The sequence below is a fragment of the Carcharodon carcharias genome, chromosome 5 (genome assembly GCF_017639515.1).
Source record: "Carcharodon carcharias isolate sCarCar2 chromosome 5, sCarCar2.pri, whole genome shotgun sequence".
In the NCBI taxonomy this organism is placed as follows: domain Eukaryota; kingdom Metazoa; phylum Chordata; class Chondrichthyes; order Lamniformes; family Lamnidae; genus Carcharodon; species Carcharodon carcharias.
The window spans coordinates 25,270,498-25,289,596 of NC_054471.1; the positions used below are offsets into that span (position 1 = coordinate 25,270,498).

Here is a 19,099-nt window from a genome sequence, read left to right on the forward strand (position 1 = left end):
TTCCTAACACCCACAAATACTGTTGTAACTAATTTAAAGTATCTCTATATCTGAATACATTTCTCTTTGGAGGAAAGAAAGCTTCACAACAGTGAAGGTTTCTTTACAATGGCCATACATCCTCCTCACACGAGCTTAACATCATAAACCTCTAACAATAACTTATTACATACTATACAAATAAAATTTTCATCTCTTATCACAACACATCATATTGTACAATTACAAAAACGTACTTAAACAGAATCAGTAAATGTATAAGATCAGTAGGATTTATGCATCGTAGGATTATCAAAACTCAACTCTTACATTTTTTTCCCTCTTTTTTCCAGTCTTTAACTCAACAAATAATGTTTCATTTAAGTCTACAGCCCAATCATCCGTTTCGTTCACTGCAGGCTTAATTCCATCCTCAAGCTCATTGTCAGAACTCAAATGTGCTCGATTTACGTTTCGACTTAGCAAAGTCAAAATGGCATTTTTGTGAGTTAACATCTCATTTCTTCTGTGGTCAAAATCTCTTTTCACCATTTCAAGGATGTTCTTCCTGCTTGGTTTGATCTTTAAACTTTTTGTGATCGTGTTGTTTCTCCAGATCCCATTTCAAGCAGGTCTTTTCCACTTCTCTTTGAGCAGTGTCAATTACATTCGCCCTTTGGAGTTTCATAGTTCGTTCCAACCCTTCCATTCTTTTACATAACCCACAAACTGTATCATTCCACTCCTTTACAGGTTTTGAATGGACCTTTGCAAACTGTCTACTTGCCTGGATTCCAACTGCTGTATTTTGTGTATTAGCACTGGCAATCACCTGTAAACCTGTGACCTGGAAAAGTCATTTTGCGATATCAGTTCTTTTTGTTGACTATTCTTAATTTCCAATTCTGCAGGCACTTTAGTTGCTTTTGTACTGTCCACTGCATACCACAAACCTTCCCAGTTTGCATTGAAGTTCGAGAATCTCATTGATCTTTTCCCGATGAAGTTCTAACAGTTCATTAGTTTTGATTTTTAATTCTGCATTCAACCAATTATTCTGATTTACCAACAATCTCTTTTCTTGTTCGAGTTATTTTCCATGACACTTCATTAGAAACTACTGATGCTTGAAGTTCATCAAGTTTTAACTGAAGATTGACCTTTGTTAAGTTTGCTTCTGCAAGTTTATCACTTTGACTTTTCAAGTCCTCAGTTAAGTGTTCTACTTTCTATGATTCAACTGATTCTCAGTTGTTCTCACCAATTCTCTTCTTTCATTAGCAAACTCCTCTTTCATACGTGAAATTTGGTTTTCTACGCCTGCTATAGGTGTTTCATTTTTGGCCACAGTAATTTTCTGAAGCTTGTTAAGATTAACATGATCAACCACCTGCTGCATGACAGTCACTGCCACGTCATTGTCTCCACTAGCCAAACCATGCCGAATGGCATCCTCCTGTGCTGTAACTTTTCTATGATTCTATGACTGAATGGCCTACTCTGATCCTATTTCATTAATCGTTCTATTGAGTTTGGTGGGTGCTGGGATGGCAGTTTGGGTTTGGTTGGTGCTGGGGCAGCAGCTGTATTGTTGTATTGGGTTTGGTGGGTGCTTGGACAGCAGTATTGTTGTTTTGGGTTTGGTGGGTGCTGGGGTAGCTGTATTGTTGTATTGGGTTTGGTGGGTGCTTGGACAGCAGTATTGTTGTTTTGGGTTTGGTGGGTGCTGGGGTAGCTGTATTGTTGTATTGGGTTTGGTGGGTGCTGGGGTAGCTGTATTGTTGTATTGGATTTGGTGGGTGCTGGGACAGCAGTATTGTTGTTTTGGGTTTGGTGGGTGCTGGGACAGCAGTATTGTTGTATTGGGTTTGGTGGGTGCTGGGGTAGCTGTATTGTATTGGATTTGGTGGGTGCTGGGACAGCAGTATTGTTGTATTGGGTTTGGTGGGTGCTTGGACAGCAGTATTGTTGTTTTGGGTTTGGTGGGTGCTGGGGTAGCTGTATTGTTGTGTTGGGTTTGGTGGGTGCTGGGGTAGCTGTATTGTTGTATTGGATTTGGTGGGTGCTGGGACAGCAGTATTGTTGTTTTGGGTTTGGTGGGTGCTGGGGTAGCTGTATTGTATTGGATTTGGTGGGTGCTGGGACAGCAGTATTGTTGTATTGGGTTTGGTGGGTGCTTGGACAGCAGTATTGTTGTTTTGGGTTTGGTGGGTGCTGGGGTAGCTGTATTGTTGTATTGGGTTTGGTGGGTGCTGGGGTAGCTGTATTGTTGTATTGGATTTGGTGGGTGCTGGGACAGCAGTATTGTTGTTTTGGGTTTGGTGGGTGCTGGGACAGCAGTATTGTTGTATTGGGTTTGGTGGGTGCTGGGGTAGCTGTATTGTATTGGGTTTGGTGGGTGCTTGGGCAGCAGTATTGTTGTATTGGGTTTGGTGGGTGCTGGGACAGCAGTAATGTTGTATTGGGTTTGGTGGGTGCTGGGACAGCAGTATTGTTGTATTGGGTTTGGTGGGTGCTGGGGCAGCAGCTGTATTGTTGTATTGGGTTTGGTGGGTGCTGGGGCAGCAGCTGTATTGTTGTATTGGGTTTGGTGGGTGCTGGGGCAGCAGTATTGTTGTATTGGGTTTGGTGGGTGCTGGGGCAGCAGTATTGTTGTATTGGGTTTGGTGGGTGCTGGGACAGCAGTATTGTTGTATTGGGTTTGGTGGGTGATGGGACAGCAGTATTGTTGTTTTGGATTTGGTGGGTGCTGGGGCAGCAGTATTGTTGTATTGGGTTTGGTGGGTGCTGGGACAGCAGTATTGTTGTATTGGGTTTGGTGGGCGATGGGACAGCAGTATTGTTGTTTTGGGTTTGGTGGGTGCTGGGACAGCAGTATTGTTGTTTTGGGTTTGGTGGGTGCTGGGACAGCAGTATTGTTGTTTTGGGTTTGGTGGGTGCTGGGGCAGCAGTATTGTTGTTTTGGGTTTGGTGGGTGCTGGGACAGCAGTATTGTTGTATTGGGTTTGGTGGGTGCTGGGGCAGCAGTATTGTTGTATTGGGTTTGGTGGGTGCTGGGGCAGCAGTATTGTTGTTTTGGGTTTGGTGGGTGCTGGGACAGCAGTATTGTTGTATTGGGTTTGGTGGGTGCTGGGGCAGCAGTATTGTTGTATTGGGTTTGGTGGGTGCTGGGACAGCAGTATTGTTGTATTGGGTTTGGTGGGTGCTGGGGTAGCTGTATTGTTGTATTGGATTTGGTGGGTGCTGGGGCAGCAGTATTGTTGTTTTGGGTTTGGTAGCTGTTGGGACAGCAGTTGCGGAGGGATTTTTTGAAACAAGAACTAGCTGATTTGTCTATAAAAGATGGCATCTCTGTGAGGTGAAGTAACAATTATCGTGCTTCTTGTTCCAGATTTTGGTCAGTTGGAGCAGCAGCTTGAAGAAGCGAGCCTCATCAGAAGAGATTTTGAAGATGGCTGTAGGCAAATTAAAGCACTTGAGAAACAAATCAAATCGGCAAAGCAGGAGAAAGACGACCTTCAAAAGGTAATTGCATATATAGGTTCTAATGCTTTGTCATTTGACAGATTGAAAGTGCTAGAATGGTGGCTGCATGTTTGTGAAATATGGTTAACTGTGTTACTTGCAAGTTTTTGATAAAACATGTGCAAGGCCTGTTATTTCCCTGTTGATGATGTAAAACCTGATGGATCATGTTGCTTTCCGTTTGTACTTGCAATATTTATCAACAGCAAAGCAAATGAAAAACTGAGGAGAACCCTGAGATAAAGAGATGCCCTTGTTGAAATTAAAATCACGATGCTGGAAACACAGCAGGACCATCACCTGAAAAGGAAATGATGGCCCAGTGGTTTGGATGGTCTTTCTGATGTTTATCAAAACATAGAGCAGGATGTCAGGTTTCCTGCCCCACCACCCGAAGAGTCAGGGAGCGCATCCTCACCATTATAGCCTCACAGCCATTTAATGCTCCAAGGAGCATTAATTGACCTTCCACCCCTCACTCCCGGTTGGAGAGTTGCTTGCCAGTCTGATTGGTCAGCAGCTCTGTAGTTCCAGCAGTGCCAGTGGCAGCAGTGGCCAGGACTGGGACTACAAGCAGTCCCCAGTTTCTAAGTCCAAGACCAGGTAAATGCGGGGTGTCTCACGGAGAAGAGGTGAGACCTGAGGGGGATGGGGGTCTTGGCGACAAGGCCAGGGGTCGGGCGGGAGCGCCCCTGAGTGGGGGCAGACCTTGGTTGAGGGGGGTGCCCAATGTGGGAAGGGAGCCCTTGAGGGAAGTGCCCCCTCCTTCCCGCCTGGGCCTGAACAGGGTGACCTGCCCAGCTTACCCCCTTCCTCCTCCCAACAGCTTCAAAGTTGGGGAGCAGGTGAGAAGCAGCCCTTGAGTGGTGAATGGTATTGCCCACCTCTCGTAAAATTTCAGACAAGTCGGGGCCAGAAGGGAGGGTGACAGAAATGTTTACTGGGGAATTTTGCCCCCCCCCACCACCAGTGCAAACCCGACAGCAGAGGACCATGAAATTCTGCTCTTTGAAAATTTAAGGCACATTTGGCCCATTGTGTCTGTGTCGGCCAAAAACTAGCAATCAAACCTGATCCTACTTTCCAGCTCTTGATCAGTAGCTCTGACAGTAATGGCACCTCAAACACATCCACATATTTTAAAATGTGATGAGAGTTTCTGCCTCTGCTACTCTTTCAGGCAGTGAGTCCCAGACCCCCGCCACCCACTGAGTGCAACATTTTTCCACAACTCCTTTCTAATCCTCCTAATTACTTAAAACTTATGTCTCAGGTTATTCGACCTCTTTGATAAGGGAAATAACTCCTCCTTACCCATTCTTTCTAGGGCACTTGTAATTTTCTATACCTCAATTAAGTCTTCCCTCTACCTCCTCTGATCTGAAGAAAACAACCCCAGCCTATCCTGTTTTTCCTCACAGTTAAAATTCTCAATTTCTGGAAACATTTTCTGCTTTTATTTCAGATTTTCAGCATCTATGGTATTTTGCTTTTGTAACTTAATGAATCTGTGGATACGCACTCCAGGCCCTTCTATTCTTCTGTGCTTCTCAGTATCTTATTATTTATTCTTCCCTTTACCCTTGCCTTCTTTGCCCTCCCCATGTTCATTACCTCGCACTTTCTCTGGACTGAATTACAGTTCCAACACACCTGACCAGCCCATTGCTATCCTTCTGCAGTCAATAGCTTTCTTCCTCTTTAATCAGCTACATAGCCAATTCTTTTACCTCCAAACTTCTTAATCATGCCCCTACGTTTAAGTCTAAATCATTGATATACACCACGCAAAGCAAGAGATCCAGTACTGAGCCCTATGGAACCCCCTGGAAACAACATTCCTGTCACAAAATTACCCGTCAACCATTACCCTTTACTTCCTGACTCCGAATCAATTGTGGGTCCAACTTACCCCCTTCACATGGGTCCCCTGAACTTTTAATTTTCTGACCAGTCTGCCATGTGGGACCTTGTCAAAAGCTTTGTGAAAATCCATCTAACGTGCTCATCAACCCTCCTTGTTACCTTCTCAAAACATTCAAGCAAGTTAGTCAGCCACAACATTCCCTGAACAAATCCATGGTGACTGCCCTTGATTAATCTGCGCCTTTATAAATAATTTATACCTTCCCTCTGAATTTCTTCCAATAATTTGCTTATCCCCGAGGTTAGGTTGACTGCCTTGTAATTACTCAGGCTGTCCAACTATCCCTTCCTTCCTTCCTTAAACAACCGTACAATGTTAGCAGTCCTCCAGCACCAGCCAAATGCTAAGCTGCTCAAATAATTGGCACCCCATCTAACACCTCAAATGTTCACTGTCCACCACCAGTGCACATTGACTGCCATGTGTAAATGAATGTTGACCTTGCAGATGAAGTCCACATTCCCTGAATGAACAAAATTTTTAAAAATCAACTCTGGAGATACGTTGAACCACTGAAACTGATCAATTGCAGTTCATCGTCACCCGAGCTCTGATCTTTTACTGTCTTGGATCATGCTCCATCCTGTGCAGTGTTCTGTATGCACTATTATTAAACTGCTATCATAGCAGCTGATTTTATAGCTTTTAAACATCTTTTTTGTGGAATTTGCCAATTATTTTGAATTGCGTCAAGACTATTAAATCAAATTACTGATTAGAATGGACACTTTACTGAAACTATTTAGGGAGATATCTATGTACATCTCTCTCAGTCCTGTTTTATGTTTCATAACTAGTATAATGAGAATGCAGGAGTGAAGAAGTGATGAATCTGTACAAGGCAATGGTTAGGCCACAGTTTGAGTCCAGTATGCTATCCTGAGTACCCAATTAGAAAGAAAATTAAAACCACAGGAATGAGAAACTATGATTACGACGAGAGACTTGAGATGTTAGGCCTTTTACCCCTTGATTAGAGAAGGCTAAGAGATTTATTAGTCTTCATAAAATTATGAAGGGTTTTGATGGGACGAATATGGAAGAACTATTTTTGTTGGTTGAAGAGTTAATGCTATGGGGTCATCAATTCAAAATTGTCATGAAGGGAATGAGGAGATTAGTTTAAAAAATAATCATAAGTTGAGGCAGAGACCATTGCAACTTTTAGTAAGAATTGGATAAGCTTTTGAAGCAAAGGAAGATAAAGGGCAGTGGGAGGCTGTGCGGCAGCGGGATTAATTTTGAATTGCTCTAGCAAACAGATGTGTTGAACCGGATGAACTCCTCCTGTGCTACAAACGTTGACGGTTCTTAACAATTTACATTTGATGATGAGAGGGACAGAGGTGAAGATGAAAAGGACGAAGTACGCATATGACAGATGTCAGGTAGAAAATACAAAGGAGAATCAGGCTGAATATAGACGGACCAGAGAGGAAGTGAAGAAACTAATAAAAGCAAGGAGAGAGCATGAAAAGAGGCTGGCAACTAACATAAGAGGAAATCCAAGGTCTTCTATAAGCATGTAAATAATAAAACATATGAACAAGGAGCTACTCAGCTCCTCGAGCCTGCTCCGCCATTTAATAAGATCATGGCTGATTTGATAGTAACCTCAAATCTGCATCCCACCTATCAGCCCCTTGCTTACCAAGAACCTATCCACCTCTGCTTAAAAATATTCAAAGACTCTGCTTCCGCCTTTTCAGGAAAAGTGTTCCAAAGACTCACGACCCTCTGAGTGAAACAATTTCACCTCATCTCTGTTTTAAATGAGCGACCCCTTATTTTTAAACAGTGACCCTATTCCTAGATTCTCCCACAAGAGGAAACATCCTCTCCACATCCACCCTGTCAAGACCCCCCCAGGATCTTATATGTTTCAATCAAGTCGCCTCTTACTCTTCTAAACTCCAGTGGATACCAGGGTGGTAAAAGAAAGATTAGAGCCAGTTAGGGACAAAAAAGGGGACTTGCATGTAGAGGCTGGAGAAATAGTGGAGGTATTGAACAAGTACTTTGCATCTGTCTTTACAAAGGAAGAAGATGCTACCCAGGCCAAGGTAAGAGCGGAGGTAACTGGTAAACTAGAAGAACTTACAATTGAAGGAGGGGAGGTTCTGGAAAGGCTATCTTTACTTAAAATAGACAAGGCACCAGGACCGGATGAGAGGCATCCAAGGCTACTGAGGGAAGTGAGTGTGGAAATTTCAGAGGCGCTAATAATCTTCCAGTCTTCCTTAGACACAGGGGAGGTGCCAGAGGACTGGAGAATTGCAAATGTTACACCCTTGTTCAAAAAGGGGTGCAAGGATAAAGCTGGCAACTACAGACCAGTCAGTTTGACTCAGTGGCAGGGAAACTTCTAGAAGCTAAAGTTCAGGATAAAATCAATAGTCACTGAGACAAGTGCAGGGTAATTAAGGAAAGCCAACATGGATTCATTGAGGGAAAATCATGTTTAACTAACTTGCTGGAGTTTTTTGAGGAGGTGACAGACGATGTTGATGAGGGCAATGCTGTCGATGTGGTATATATGGATTTTCAAAAGGCATTTGATACAGTGCCACACAATAGACTCGTGTGCAAAATCCTAGCTCATGGAATAAAAGGGAAAGCAGGCACTTGGATAAGAAATTGGCTGAGTGACAGGAAACAGAGAGCAGTGATAAATGGTTGTTTTCAGATTGGATGTAGGTTTGTAGTGGAGTTCCCCAGGGGTCAGTGTTGGGACCCTTGCTCTTTCTGATATATATTAATGACCTTGACTGTGGTGTGCAGGGCATGATTTCAAAAATTGCGGATGATATGAAGATTGAAAATGTTGTCAACTGTGACGAGGATAGTCTTAAACTTCAAAAAATATGGACACGGTGGATTGGGCAGACAAGTGGCAGATGAAGTTCAATGCAGAGAAGCGTGAGGTGATCCATTTTGTCAGGAAGAATACGATGGGACAGTGTAAAATAAAGGGAGAGACTCTAGAGGAGGTGCAGGAAAAGAGAGACCTGGTTTATATGTACATAGGTCATTGAAGATGGCAGGGCATGTTGAGAGAGCAGTTAATAAAGCATATAGTATCTTGGGCTTTACTAATAGGGGCATTGAGTACAAGAGTAAGGAGGTCATGTTGAACTTGTATAAGACACTAGTTAGGCCTCATCTGGAGTACTACATCCAGTTCTGTGCACCATACTTGAGGAAGGATGTGAAGGTATTGGAGAGAGTACAGAGAAGCTTCACAAGAATGATTCCAGGGATATAGAACTGTAGCTATGAGGATAGATTGGAGAGGTTGGGACTTTTCCTTGGAGAAAAGAAGGCTGAGAGGAGACTTGATAGAGGTATTCAAAATCTTGAGGTGTATGGACATGGTAAATAGTGAGAAACTGTTCCCACTCAAGAGAACATAAAGAACTGGAGGGCACAGATTCAAAATAATTGGCAAAAGGAGTGAATGTGATGTGAGGAAAAGTTTTTTCACCCAGAAGGTGGTTGAAGTCTGGAACAAACTCCCTGAAAGGGTGGTGGAGGCAGGTTCGATTGAGGTATTCAAAAGGGAATTGGATTGCTACCTGAAAAGAAAGAATGTGCAAAGTTAGGGGATTGGGCAGAGCATTGGGACGAGGTGGAAAGCTCTTTCGTAGACCCAGTGCAGAATAGCCTCCTTCTGCACTGTAAAGATTCTGTGATTCTAAATCTGCAAAAACAGCCTGGGTAAAGTGGAGGAGTGATGCAGTGTTGTTTGTCAGTTTACTTGCTCCAAGGAAGGATACAAAGTGATACAGACCAGCGGAGTCAATGAGGCCAGTCAACTCCTTGCAGCGTCAAAACTGGAGGGATGTAGCTGAGGTTGTGTTCTAATATATAGTGTCAGTCGTGGTTTAGTTGGTAGCACACCACCTCTGAGTCAGAAGGTTGTGGGTTCAAGTCTCACTCCAGGACTTTGAGCACAAAAATTAAGGTTAACACTCCAGGTAGTACTGAGTGAGGGCTGCACTGTTGAACGTACCATCTGTCAGTTAAGACAGTAAACCAAGGCCCTGTCTATTCTATCAGGCGCATGTAAAAGATCCCATGACGTTATTTTGAAGAAGAACAAGGGACTTATCTCTGTTGTCCTGGCCAATATTTACCCTTCAATCAATACCCGAAAAATGCAGGATATCTGGTCATTATCACACTGCTGTTTGTGGGAGATTGCTATGCACATATTGACAAGTTTCATGGAAAAACTCAGCAGGTCTGGCAGCATCTGCGGAGAGGAGCACAGTTAATGTTTCGAGTCCGAATGACCCTTCAACGGAATGTGGTTAGTTGTAAGGTACTTTGAGATGCCTGGTGGTCATGGGAGGTGCTATATAAACGCAAGCCTGTTTTTAATTTTGTGAAGGATGACCAGCAGCTTCATCTCAAAGCCCTGGATCAATCCAAAAAATTCTGTTAGAAGCTGAGCTGCAAAAGTACGCACTGTGCACACTGTGAAGTATTCTGTGACAGTGTTGTAGGCAGGAACTCTGTACTTGTATGTAGAACTGTAAATGCAGGTTTTGTCCTTAATTGGTGAATCAAGGATCTTACAGCATCCATTAGCTTATTGAAGTTGACTTGTTGGTGCGCAGAGACCATTTCTCAAAGTCTGTGCTCCAAACACACATCGTATCTGTGAAGTATCTTTTTTTGTTACAGTTATCCTTTCATCTGCATTCTATTATGCCGAGTAGTTCAGGAAGCAGCTAATTGATGGCACCATTGGGATTCCTTCCATTAGTTGGCTAATATTGGGAATAAACTGAAGGGGTGGTAATTGGCCAGGTTGGATTTGTCCTACTGTTTGTGGTTTGGACATAATGAACAAGGGGAACAGCACTGGCAGGAGTTTCTGGGAGTAATTTGGGAGACACAGCAAAAATTCATCCCTAGGAGGAAGAAGCATACTAAAGGGAGGACGAGGCAACCATGGCTGACAAGGGAAGTCAGGGACAGCATAAAAGCTAAAGAGAAAGCAAACAATGCGGCAAAGAGCAGTGGGAAACCAGGGGATTGGGAAGCCAACAAAGACCAATAGAGGACAACTAAAAAAGAAATAAGGAGGGAGAAGATTAAATATGAGGGTAAACTAGCCAGTAATATAAAGCAAGATTGCAAGAGGTTTTTTTAGATATATAAAGGGTAAGAGAGAGGCAAAAGTGGACATTGGGCTGCTGGAAAATGACATTGGAGAAGTAGTAGTGGGGAACAAAGAAATGGCGGAGGAACTGAATAGGTACTTTGCGTCAGTCTTCACAGTGGAAGACATGAGTGACATCCCCAAAATTCAAGAGAGTCGGGGCAGAGGTGAGTATGGTGGCCATTACCAAGGAGAAGGTGCTAGGAAAACTGAAAGGTCTGAAGGTGGATAAATCACCTGGACCAGATGGATTACACCCCAGAGTTCTGAAGGAGATAGCTGAAGAGATAGTGGAGGCGTTAGTGGTGATCTTTCAGGAATCACTGGAGTCAGGGAGAGTCCCAGAGGACTGGAAAATCGCTAATGTAAGCCCCCCTGTTTAAGAAGGGAGTGAGGCAAAAGATGGGATATTACAGGCAGATTAGCCTGACCTCGGTTGTTGGTAAGATTTTAGAGTCCATTATTAAGGATGAGATTTCAGAATACTTGGAAGTTCATGGTAAAATCGGGCAAAGTCAGCATGGTTTCATCAAGGGGGGGTCATGCCTGACAAATCTGTTAGAATTCTTTGAGGAGGTAATGAGTAGGTTAGACAAAGGAGAGCCAATGGATGTTACCTACTTGGACTTCCAGAAGGCCTTTGACAAGATGCCGTACAGGAGGCTGCTCAGTAAGATAAGAGCCCATGGGGTTTGAGGCAAGGTACTAGCATGGATAGAAGATTGGCTGTCTGGCAGGAGGCAGAGTGTGGGGATAAGGGGGTCCTTCTCAGGATGGCAGCCGGTGACTGGTGGAGTTCCGCAGGGGTCAGTGTTGTGACCATAACTTTTCACTTTATACATTAATGATCTAGATGAAGGAACTGAGGGCATCCTGCCTAAGTTTGCAGATGATACAAAGATAGGTGGAGGGACAGGTAGTATTGAGGAGACGGGGAGTCTGCAGAAGGATTTGGGCAGGTTAGGAGAATGGGCAAAGAAGTGGCAGATGGAATACAACATGGGGAAGTGTGAGGTCATGCACTTTGTTAGGAAGAATAGAGGCATAGACCTGTTTTCTAAATGGGGAGAGAATTCAGAAATCTGGAGTGCAAAGGGATTTGGGAGTCCTAGTCCAGGATTCTCTTAAGGTTAACTTGCAGGTTGAGTCAGTAGTTAGGAAGGCAAATGCAATGTTGGCATTTATTTCAAGAGGACTAGAATATAAAAGCAGGGATGTGCTGCTGAGGCTTTATAAGGCTCTGGTCAAACCACATTTAGAATATTGTGAGCAATTTTGGGCCGCGTATCTCAGGAAGGATGTGCTGGCCCTGGAGAGGGTCCAGATGAGGTTCACGAGAATGATCCCAAGAATGAAAGGCTTAACATATGAGGAACGTTTGTGGACTCTGGGTCTATATGCGATGGAATTTGGAAGGATGAGGGGGGATCTCATTGAAACTCACAGAATACTGAAAGGCCTGGATAGAGTGGATGTGGGGAAGATGTTTCCATTAGTAGGAGAGACTAGGACCTGAGGGCACAGCCTCAGAGTAAAGGTAACTCCTTTTATAACAGAGATGAGGAGAAACTTCTTTAGCTAGAGAGCGGTGAATCTGTGGAATTCATTGCGACAGAAGGCTGTGGAGGCCAGGTCATTGAGTGTACTTAAGACGGAGATAGATAGGTTCTTGATTGGTAAGGGTAAGGGGAGAAGGCGGGAGAATGGGGTTGAGAAACTTATCAGCCATGATTGAATGGCGGAGCAGACTCGATGGGCCGAGTGGCCTAATTTCTGCTCCTATGTCTTATGGTCTAATCTTCCATATTATCGGTTGGATACTAGATTCATAGATTTACTTTGTTGGGGTATGGTTTGGGGAAGGTTAGTTCTGATGCATAGTTCTTCAACACTACAGCTGGGATGTTGTCAGAGCCTAAGCCTGAATTTTTCTCAGCAGGAAGATTTATCCATTACATGACACTTAATTTTCTATTGACCTGTCAAATTGAATGTTGTTTAAGTGGAAGATTTGACATGATCATGGGCAATGTCTTGAGGGGGTGATTGTTGGAAGATTGTTGTGTCTGGTATTACCTTTGCATAGTTTTGAGCTGGTGTACACACAAAAAAATTACCCTTTTCATTTTTTCACCTTCTCACCAAACTGTCAACTTGGATCATAAATGGAAGCAGAAAATGGTGAAAATACTTAGCAGGTCAGGCAGCGTCCATGAAGAGAGAAATAGGTCAAAAACCTTTCGGCAAAAACACAATAGTACAGCTTCTGGAAATCTGAAATAAAAACAAAATGCTGCAAATACACAGCAGGTCAGGCAGCATCAGTTGAGGTTTCAGGTTGATGATCAACTGTGTTACTGCTTTATGGAAGCTTTAACAAAAAAAATGGTTGGTTGATGCGAAAACAGAATCAATTAAAAACAGGTTTTCTTCTATGTGAGGGCCACAATACAAATGTAAGTTATATTGGAGAACATTTAGATGTAATGATATCATAAACACTTTTACACAGAATGGATTTACATTTCCAAGATAGCAGACTCACAGATGGTTCTTAGCACAGTGCATCTGTTAATTCTGCTCTCACACGCTGTTGGGACACATTAACTCGCGTCCATGTGCTGTTGTTCTCCTTTCTTAATGAATCTAAAATGCCCATTAATCTTTAAATGTCTTCAAACTGTGACCTCAATGCAGGACGTGCTCGAGTCCAATGAAAAGTTGAAATTGCAAACCAAAGAGCTTAAAGATGCCCATAGCCAACGTAAACTGGCAATGCAGGAGTTCTCAGAGATGAACGAGAAAGTCACAGACCTGCGTTCCCAAAAACAGAAGCTTTCCCGACAGCTCCGGGACAAAGAGGAGGAGATGGAAGTGGTAATGCAGAAAGCTGAGAGTTTGCGCCAGGATCTACGGAGAATGGAGCGCACCAAAAAAGATGTGGGTTTGATTTTCTGCTTTGGATTGGGATTGTGGGCAAGTTAATGGTTTTGCCACATGTTGCCTTTCAATTAAAGTTCCACAGCACTATTCTTCAGGAACCACAGGTGAAATGTTTTGTAAGGGGACAGAAGGGTTTTGTGTGGGATTGAAAGCTGTTCTCTGCATGGGATTTTTATTTGTCTTTGAATGTTAAGCTTTCTTCCCATTGACTGCATTAAGTAATTTTCTCCCACGGGTTTGTGCTAGACTACTGTAGTTGTTCAGTACCTCGTCCAAGTGGCTATTCTTCACCGTGATTCTCAACAGTGAGTATTGGCAGGCAGTTTGCCTGCTGGTGGACTTCACAGCAAAGCTCAATGCTATCTTCAAAAGTATGCTCACTTTCCAGCAAGGAACACCAGAGCACATCTGGAGCGGGGGCCGTGGCTAATTCTAGACCGTTTCCTCCCTGACGCATGAATTCTCGCACTCCATTGGCCAGCACCATAAAAATGGGAAAGGTTCCCTCCTTTCACCAAGTCAACCACTGGATCATCAAAATGTGTTCATCTAAGTTTACTATCCTTCATGGCTATTTACAGAGAGGTGAATTACACTGATGGGGTATTAACCTCCGACTTACTTATGCAGCTAGTTCTAGCTGTCGAGTCTGGTGTTGGTGGATCATCTCTTCGATGCAGTTAGTAATTTGTAATTGAAACCAAAATATGCGTAACTGATGAGGAAATACTATGATCATGCACAGTATGACTAGATATTGAGTGCAGCACAAGTATCAGAGAATGTCACCTGCACCTAAATACTGCTCAATAGCTATTATAAAACAGCATCTTTCACAAAATTACAATTTTTGCTTTTGCTACATCTGTTTTATTTCACTTTCTCATCATCTCCCCATTATGTTACATTTTTGGGGTGGGAGGTTGGTCGGTAGAAGTTTAAATCTCATCCAAAAGATAGCACCTTGAACAGTCTAGCACATGTCTGAGTTGTGTAGGGACCCATCGCCCTGCTGAAGAATTTCCAGACTGAAAATTCACAATTGGCTTACTAAATCAAATATCATGGTTTGGTTGTTCACAATAGACAGAGTACAGACTGTACTCAACCAGACCTCACTTTGAAAAACCCAAAATAAAATGTCTACTGTTGGATGTGATTCCATGATTGGGTAACACTTGCTGAACGATCCTGAATGTGCTAATTGCTACTCTAACAACAATTTAAGATAAACAGTTGAGTTTGTAAAATGGCTCATTTACACTTGCTGAAAGCAATATACATTCATATGCAGGGACCAGTTCTCTGCAAACAAAAGGAATATGGTCAAACCTTGCATCTTTTTTGAATTACCAGGAGGTTGGGGAGCCCTTAATTCCTTGTTGCGTTGTCTTTGGCAACATCTCGACCAATCGGAGTTGACTTTCCAACCAATCAGCATCCTTTTCTCCTGTGGTATAAATTGTGATTGTTTGAAAGTTGACATTCTTGCGCTTGTCCTGATGAGTGCAAGACAATAAGTTTCGGCAACATGCCTCTCTTTTCAGAAATACACAGTAATTATTGGGTAAGATTGTAGTACATTTCTGGTCACTGCATTACACAAAGGATGAGATCACAATGGAGATGGTACAGCAGAGATTTATGGAGATGTTGACAAAATTGAAGCATTTTAGCTATGAGGAAAAATTGCTGAAGCTAGGTTTGTTTTCTTTGGAACAGAGGAATTTGAGGAGAGATTTAATTAAGATGTAAAAAATTATGAGGGGCCTGGATAGAATGGATAGGATGATTGTGATTGTATAGATATTGCACTGTTAGCAGTTAGTGATTTCACACCTGAATTTGAATCAAATCTCTCCTCTCTGCTAACTTCAGGTATGAACCAAGTTCAACTTCTGAAACATGAGCCTAAAGCACATGATACTGAACTAACAAATTCCCTCATGATGGCAGGTTTTGGGAATGAAAATGTTACTCAGGTGTGAAATAAAGAATGGTTTTCAGTTGGATTTGATGTGCTTTATTTGGGGCATACAGGAGGAAGCTTTCCTATGGTTTGTGGTATATCTGATCTGGGAGCACTCCTTGCTTGTGTCAGAAGACTGTGGGTTCAAACTTTGCTCCAGAACACAAGTATACAATCATTACAATGTACAGAGGGAATATAGTATTTCAGGCCCTACTTTCCTTTCTCCTTAGTGTTGTCTGACCTGTTGAGTATTTTAGCATTTATTTTTAAAATGCTTGCAACCTTTCTTGAACTTGATACAGAGACCGCTATACAATTATCAACTAACTAATTTGAATGTATAAATTTAAGAAAATATTCAAAGTTAGGTCTCGATTGAGACTGTTCAGGTTGTATGTTACTAAAACTCGTGAAGGCTGTCAGTGCTGAGAGGATTTGATGGTTTGACAGTTCTGTTTTTAATTTGGTTATCTCCATGGCTGTTATGTACCTTGTGTATTATTCATGGTATATATTTTCCCCAACCAGTTGGATGTGCAGATGGAACAATCAACAGCAGAAGCATCCAAGGAACGAAAACTGCGAGAGCGGAGTGAACAGTACTCAAAGCAACTGGAGGATGAGCTCGAGGGGCTCAAGGTGAGAAGCTGATATGAAAATTAAAAACATGTTTAATTCCTTGCACTGGTTTGTCTCTGATTCTAGTAGCAGCAGCGAAGAATGATGAGACACTGAGAGATGGCTCGATGTTTCCCAAAGAGAAATGGTAAAATATGACAGCTCAGCCCCAGGCACATGTCAGTGAATTGCAGAATAACACTGAGAGAGAAAGTGAGGAAAGGTGTTCATGACTCTTCTTGGCAGAATAGAAGAGGATGTGGGGACTTAAAGGCAATAAGAGAGGAAGCGTATTGATGTTTTTTTTTTGGAATCAGTGTGGCCTCCTTTCTGCCATAATGACTCCATGACTTTCTTGTATAATCAACTTGTAATCTAACCCTTTGATTCAGATATCAGAAAGGAGGCCATTCAGCCCATTGAATCCCTGCCAGCTCTTGAGAGCAATCCAGTCATTTCCGCTCCGGGCAGTAACCATCAGGTGGTGATTCCTGCCTCCGGGTCCGACTGCCCCTCTATTTGCCACCCGCTCTCCTAGCGGAAGCCTCACTATTTTTAGCTCTCACCGCTCTCCTCGGGCCAACAGCGAGATCATGAGGAAGCCACTGGTCTTTATGAATCCCAGAGAGAGCGGTCCTGTGGGAAGGAGAAAAGAGGACAGTAGGAGTATGTGTGTCTGTATGTCCTAGGCCCACACAGCAGAGCCTGGTCTCCAGTCGCCTTGGCCCACCTTGTTACTAGACCAAGGCCTTACTCCTTGAAGCCTGTGTGGTAGCTGGTGTGCACCACCACCCCATGTTAAAAGAACACGTGCACAGGCATTTTCCATCCCCTTAAAATGAAGTTAGGGACCTGGAACGTATGAACCCACATGGACAACCCCAACAGCGACAGACTGGAACAGCATACTGCTGTCATTGCCTGGGAGCTCAGACGTTTCGACATTGCCTGGGAGCTCAGACGTTTCAACATTGCCTGGGAGCTCAGACGTTTCGACATTGCCTGGGAGCTCAGACGTTTCGACATTGCTTGGGAGCTCAGACATTTCAACATTGACATTGCCGCCCTAAGTGAGACCAGGCAGTAGGGGAAATCCAGCTCAAGGAACAAGGTGGCGGTTACACCTTCTTCTGGAAAGGTAAAAGCCGCAGAAGGTCACTGCCTCCGCGGGATCGCTTCGACATTAAAAGCGAACTAGTTGGTCATCTCAAAGATACCCCTTGCAGGATAAACAAGCGCCTCATGACCCTTCGGCTCACCCTAGCCCAGAATCAATGCACTACAGTCCTCAGCACGTACACCTCAACACTGAGTGCTACAGACGAGTCCAAAGAGGAATTTTACTCCAGCCTCGAACAATCCCTGGCCCGAGTCCCAGTGGATGATAAGCTGATCCTCTGTCAGAGAGACAAGTATAAGGCCTTATGGCAACACCCTTGCTGCAAGCACTGGCACCTGCTCAACTACATCATTGTCTGGCTGAGGGACTGCAAGGACATGCATATGACCCACACTATGACAGGAGCTGACGACTGATGGATGGACCACTGCCTAATTTGCTCTGTCATCAACATCAATGTAGCCCCAAAGCAGCAATGGCAACAGAAACAATGCTGCAGGAAAATCAGCTCAAGGGCCCTGATGAGAGAGCCCTATTCAGCCAGCGCCTCACTGCCAACCTGGCAACTCCTGGTGACGGAGAGATGCAGTGTCCACAGCGCCTGGTCTGCCCTCAAGGCGTCCATCATCAGCACCTGTGAAGAGACGCTTGGTCACTTGACTAGGAAACACCAAAACTGGTTCGATGAGAGTGACCAAGAGATCCAGGAGATGATAAACCGCAAGCGCGAGGCATTTCTGAACCTGAAACAGCAACCCAACTTGAGAGCAAGAAAGCAGCTCTACGGACGGCTGATGGCTGAGGTCCACAAAAAACCTGCAACTCAAGAATAGATGGTGGGTGGAGAAAGTGCAAGAGTTCCAACAGTTAGCCAACTACCATGGTGTGCGAGGTTTCTTTAGCGCAGGCAAGACCACCTACAGCCCAAGCACCCAAGGCCCCACACCATTGCTGGCCAAGAACAGAGAGGTGCTCATCAAGGATAGAGAGGCAGTCAGCGCCTGCTGGAAGGAGCACTTTGAGGATGATCTTAACAGACACGCTGTCTTCAACGCAAGTGTCCTCAACTCCGTCCCACAGCAAGCTTCTCACCACCATCTCAACATAACCCCAACACGGCATGAGGCAGAAAAGGTCATTTGACAGCTAAAGGCATCAGGAGTAGATGGAATCTTCGCTGATACACTAAAGCATGGCGGAGAAGTACTATTGGTGTGAATACATGGCCTCATCTCTCTTATCTGGAAGGAGAGCATGTCAGCAGATCCCAGAGATGGTGTATTCGTGACCATCTTCAAGAAAGGTGACAAGTCCGACTGCAGTAACTATAGAAGAATCTCTCTGCTGTCGACCATAGGGAAGGTCATCGCAAGAATTCTCCTCAATCGCCTTCTCCCTGTGGCTGAAGAGCTTCTCCCAGAGCCGCAATGTGGATTCTGGCCACTAAGAGACAACAGACATGATGTTCACCGCATGGCAACTGCAAGAGAAATGTAGGGAACAAGACCAATCCTTGTACATGGCCTACTTTGACCTCACACAAGCCTTCGACATTCTCAACTGCAAAGGATTATGGAGCATCCTCCTCTGATTCGGCTGTCCCCAAAAGCTTGTCACCACCTTCTGTCTGCTCTGCGATGACATGCAAGCCATGATCCTGACCAATTGATCCACTGCAGACTCAATCCACATTCGGACCAGGGTCAAGCAAGGCTGTGTCATCATACCAATGCTCTTCTCGATCTTCCTTGCTGCAATGTGCCATCTCACCCTCAGCAAGCTCCCCACTGGAGTGGAGCTAAACTACAGAACAAGCAGGAACCTGTTCAACCTCCGCTGCCTACA

General features: G+C 43.9%; 1 protein-coding gene across 1 annotated transcript in view; it reads left to right on the forward strand.

Moving 5' to 3' along the window:
• Positions 1-19,099, forward strand: part of LOC121277667 (serine/threonine-protein kinase MRCK alpha-like) — a 715,733-nt gene that overhangs the window by 444,501 nt on the left and 252,133 nt on the right. Inside the window, exons 12-14 of the mRNA XM_041187269.1 lie at positions 3,371-3,504; positions 13,299-13,541; positions 16,045-16,155. Of these exons, the coding sequence (XP_041043203.1) occupies positions 3,371-3,504; positions 13,299-13,541; positions 16,045-16,155 (488 nt within the window). The remainder of the gene's footprint in view (positions 1-3,370; positions 3,505-13,298; positions 13,542-16,044; positions 16,156-19,099) is intronic.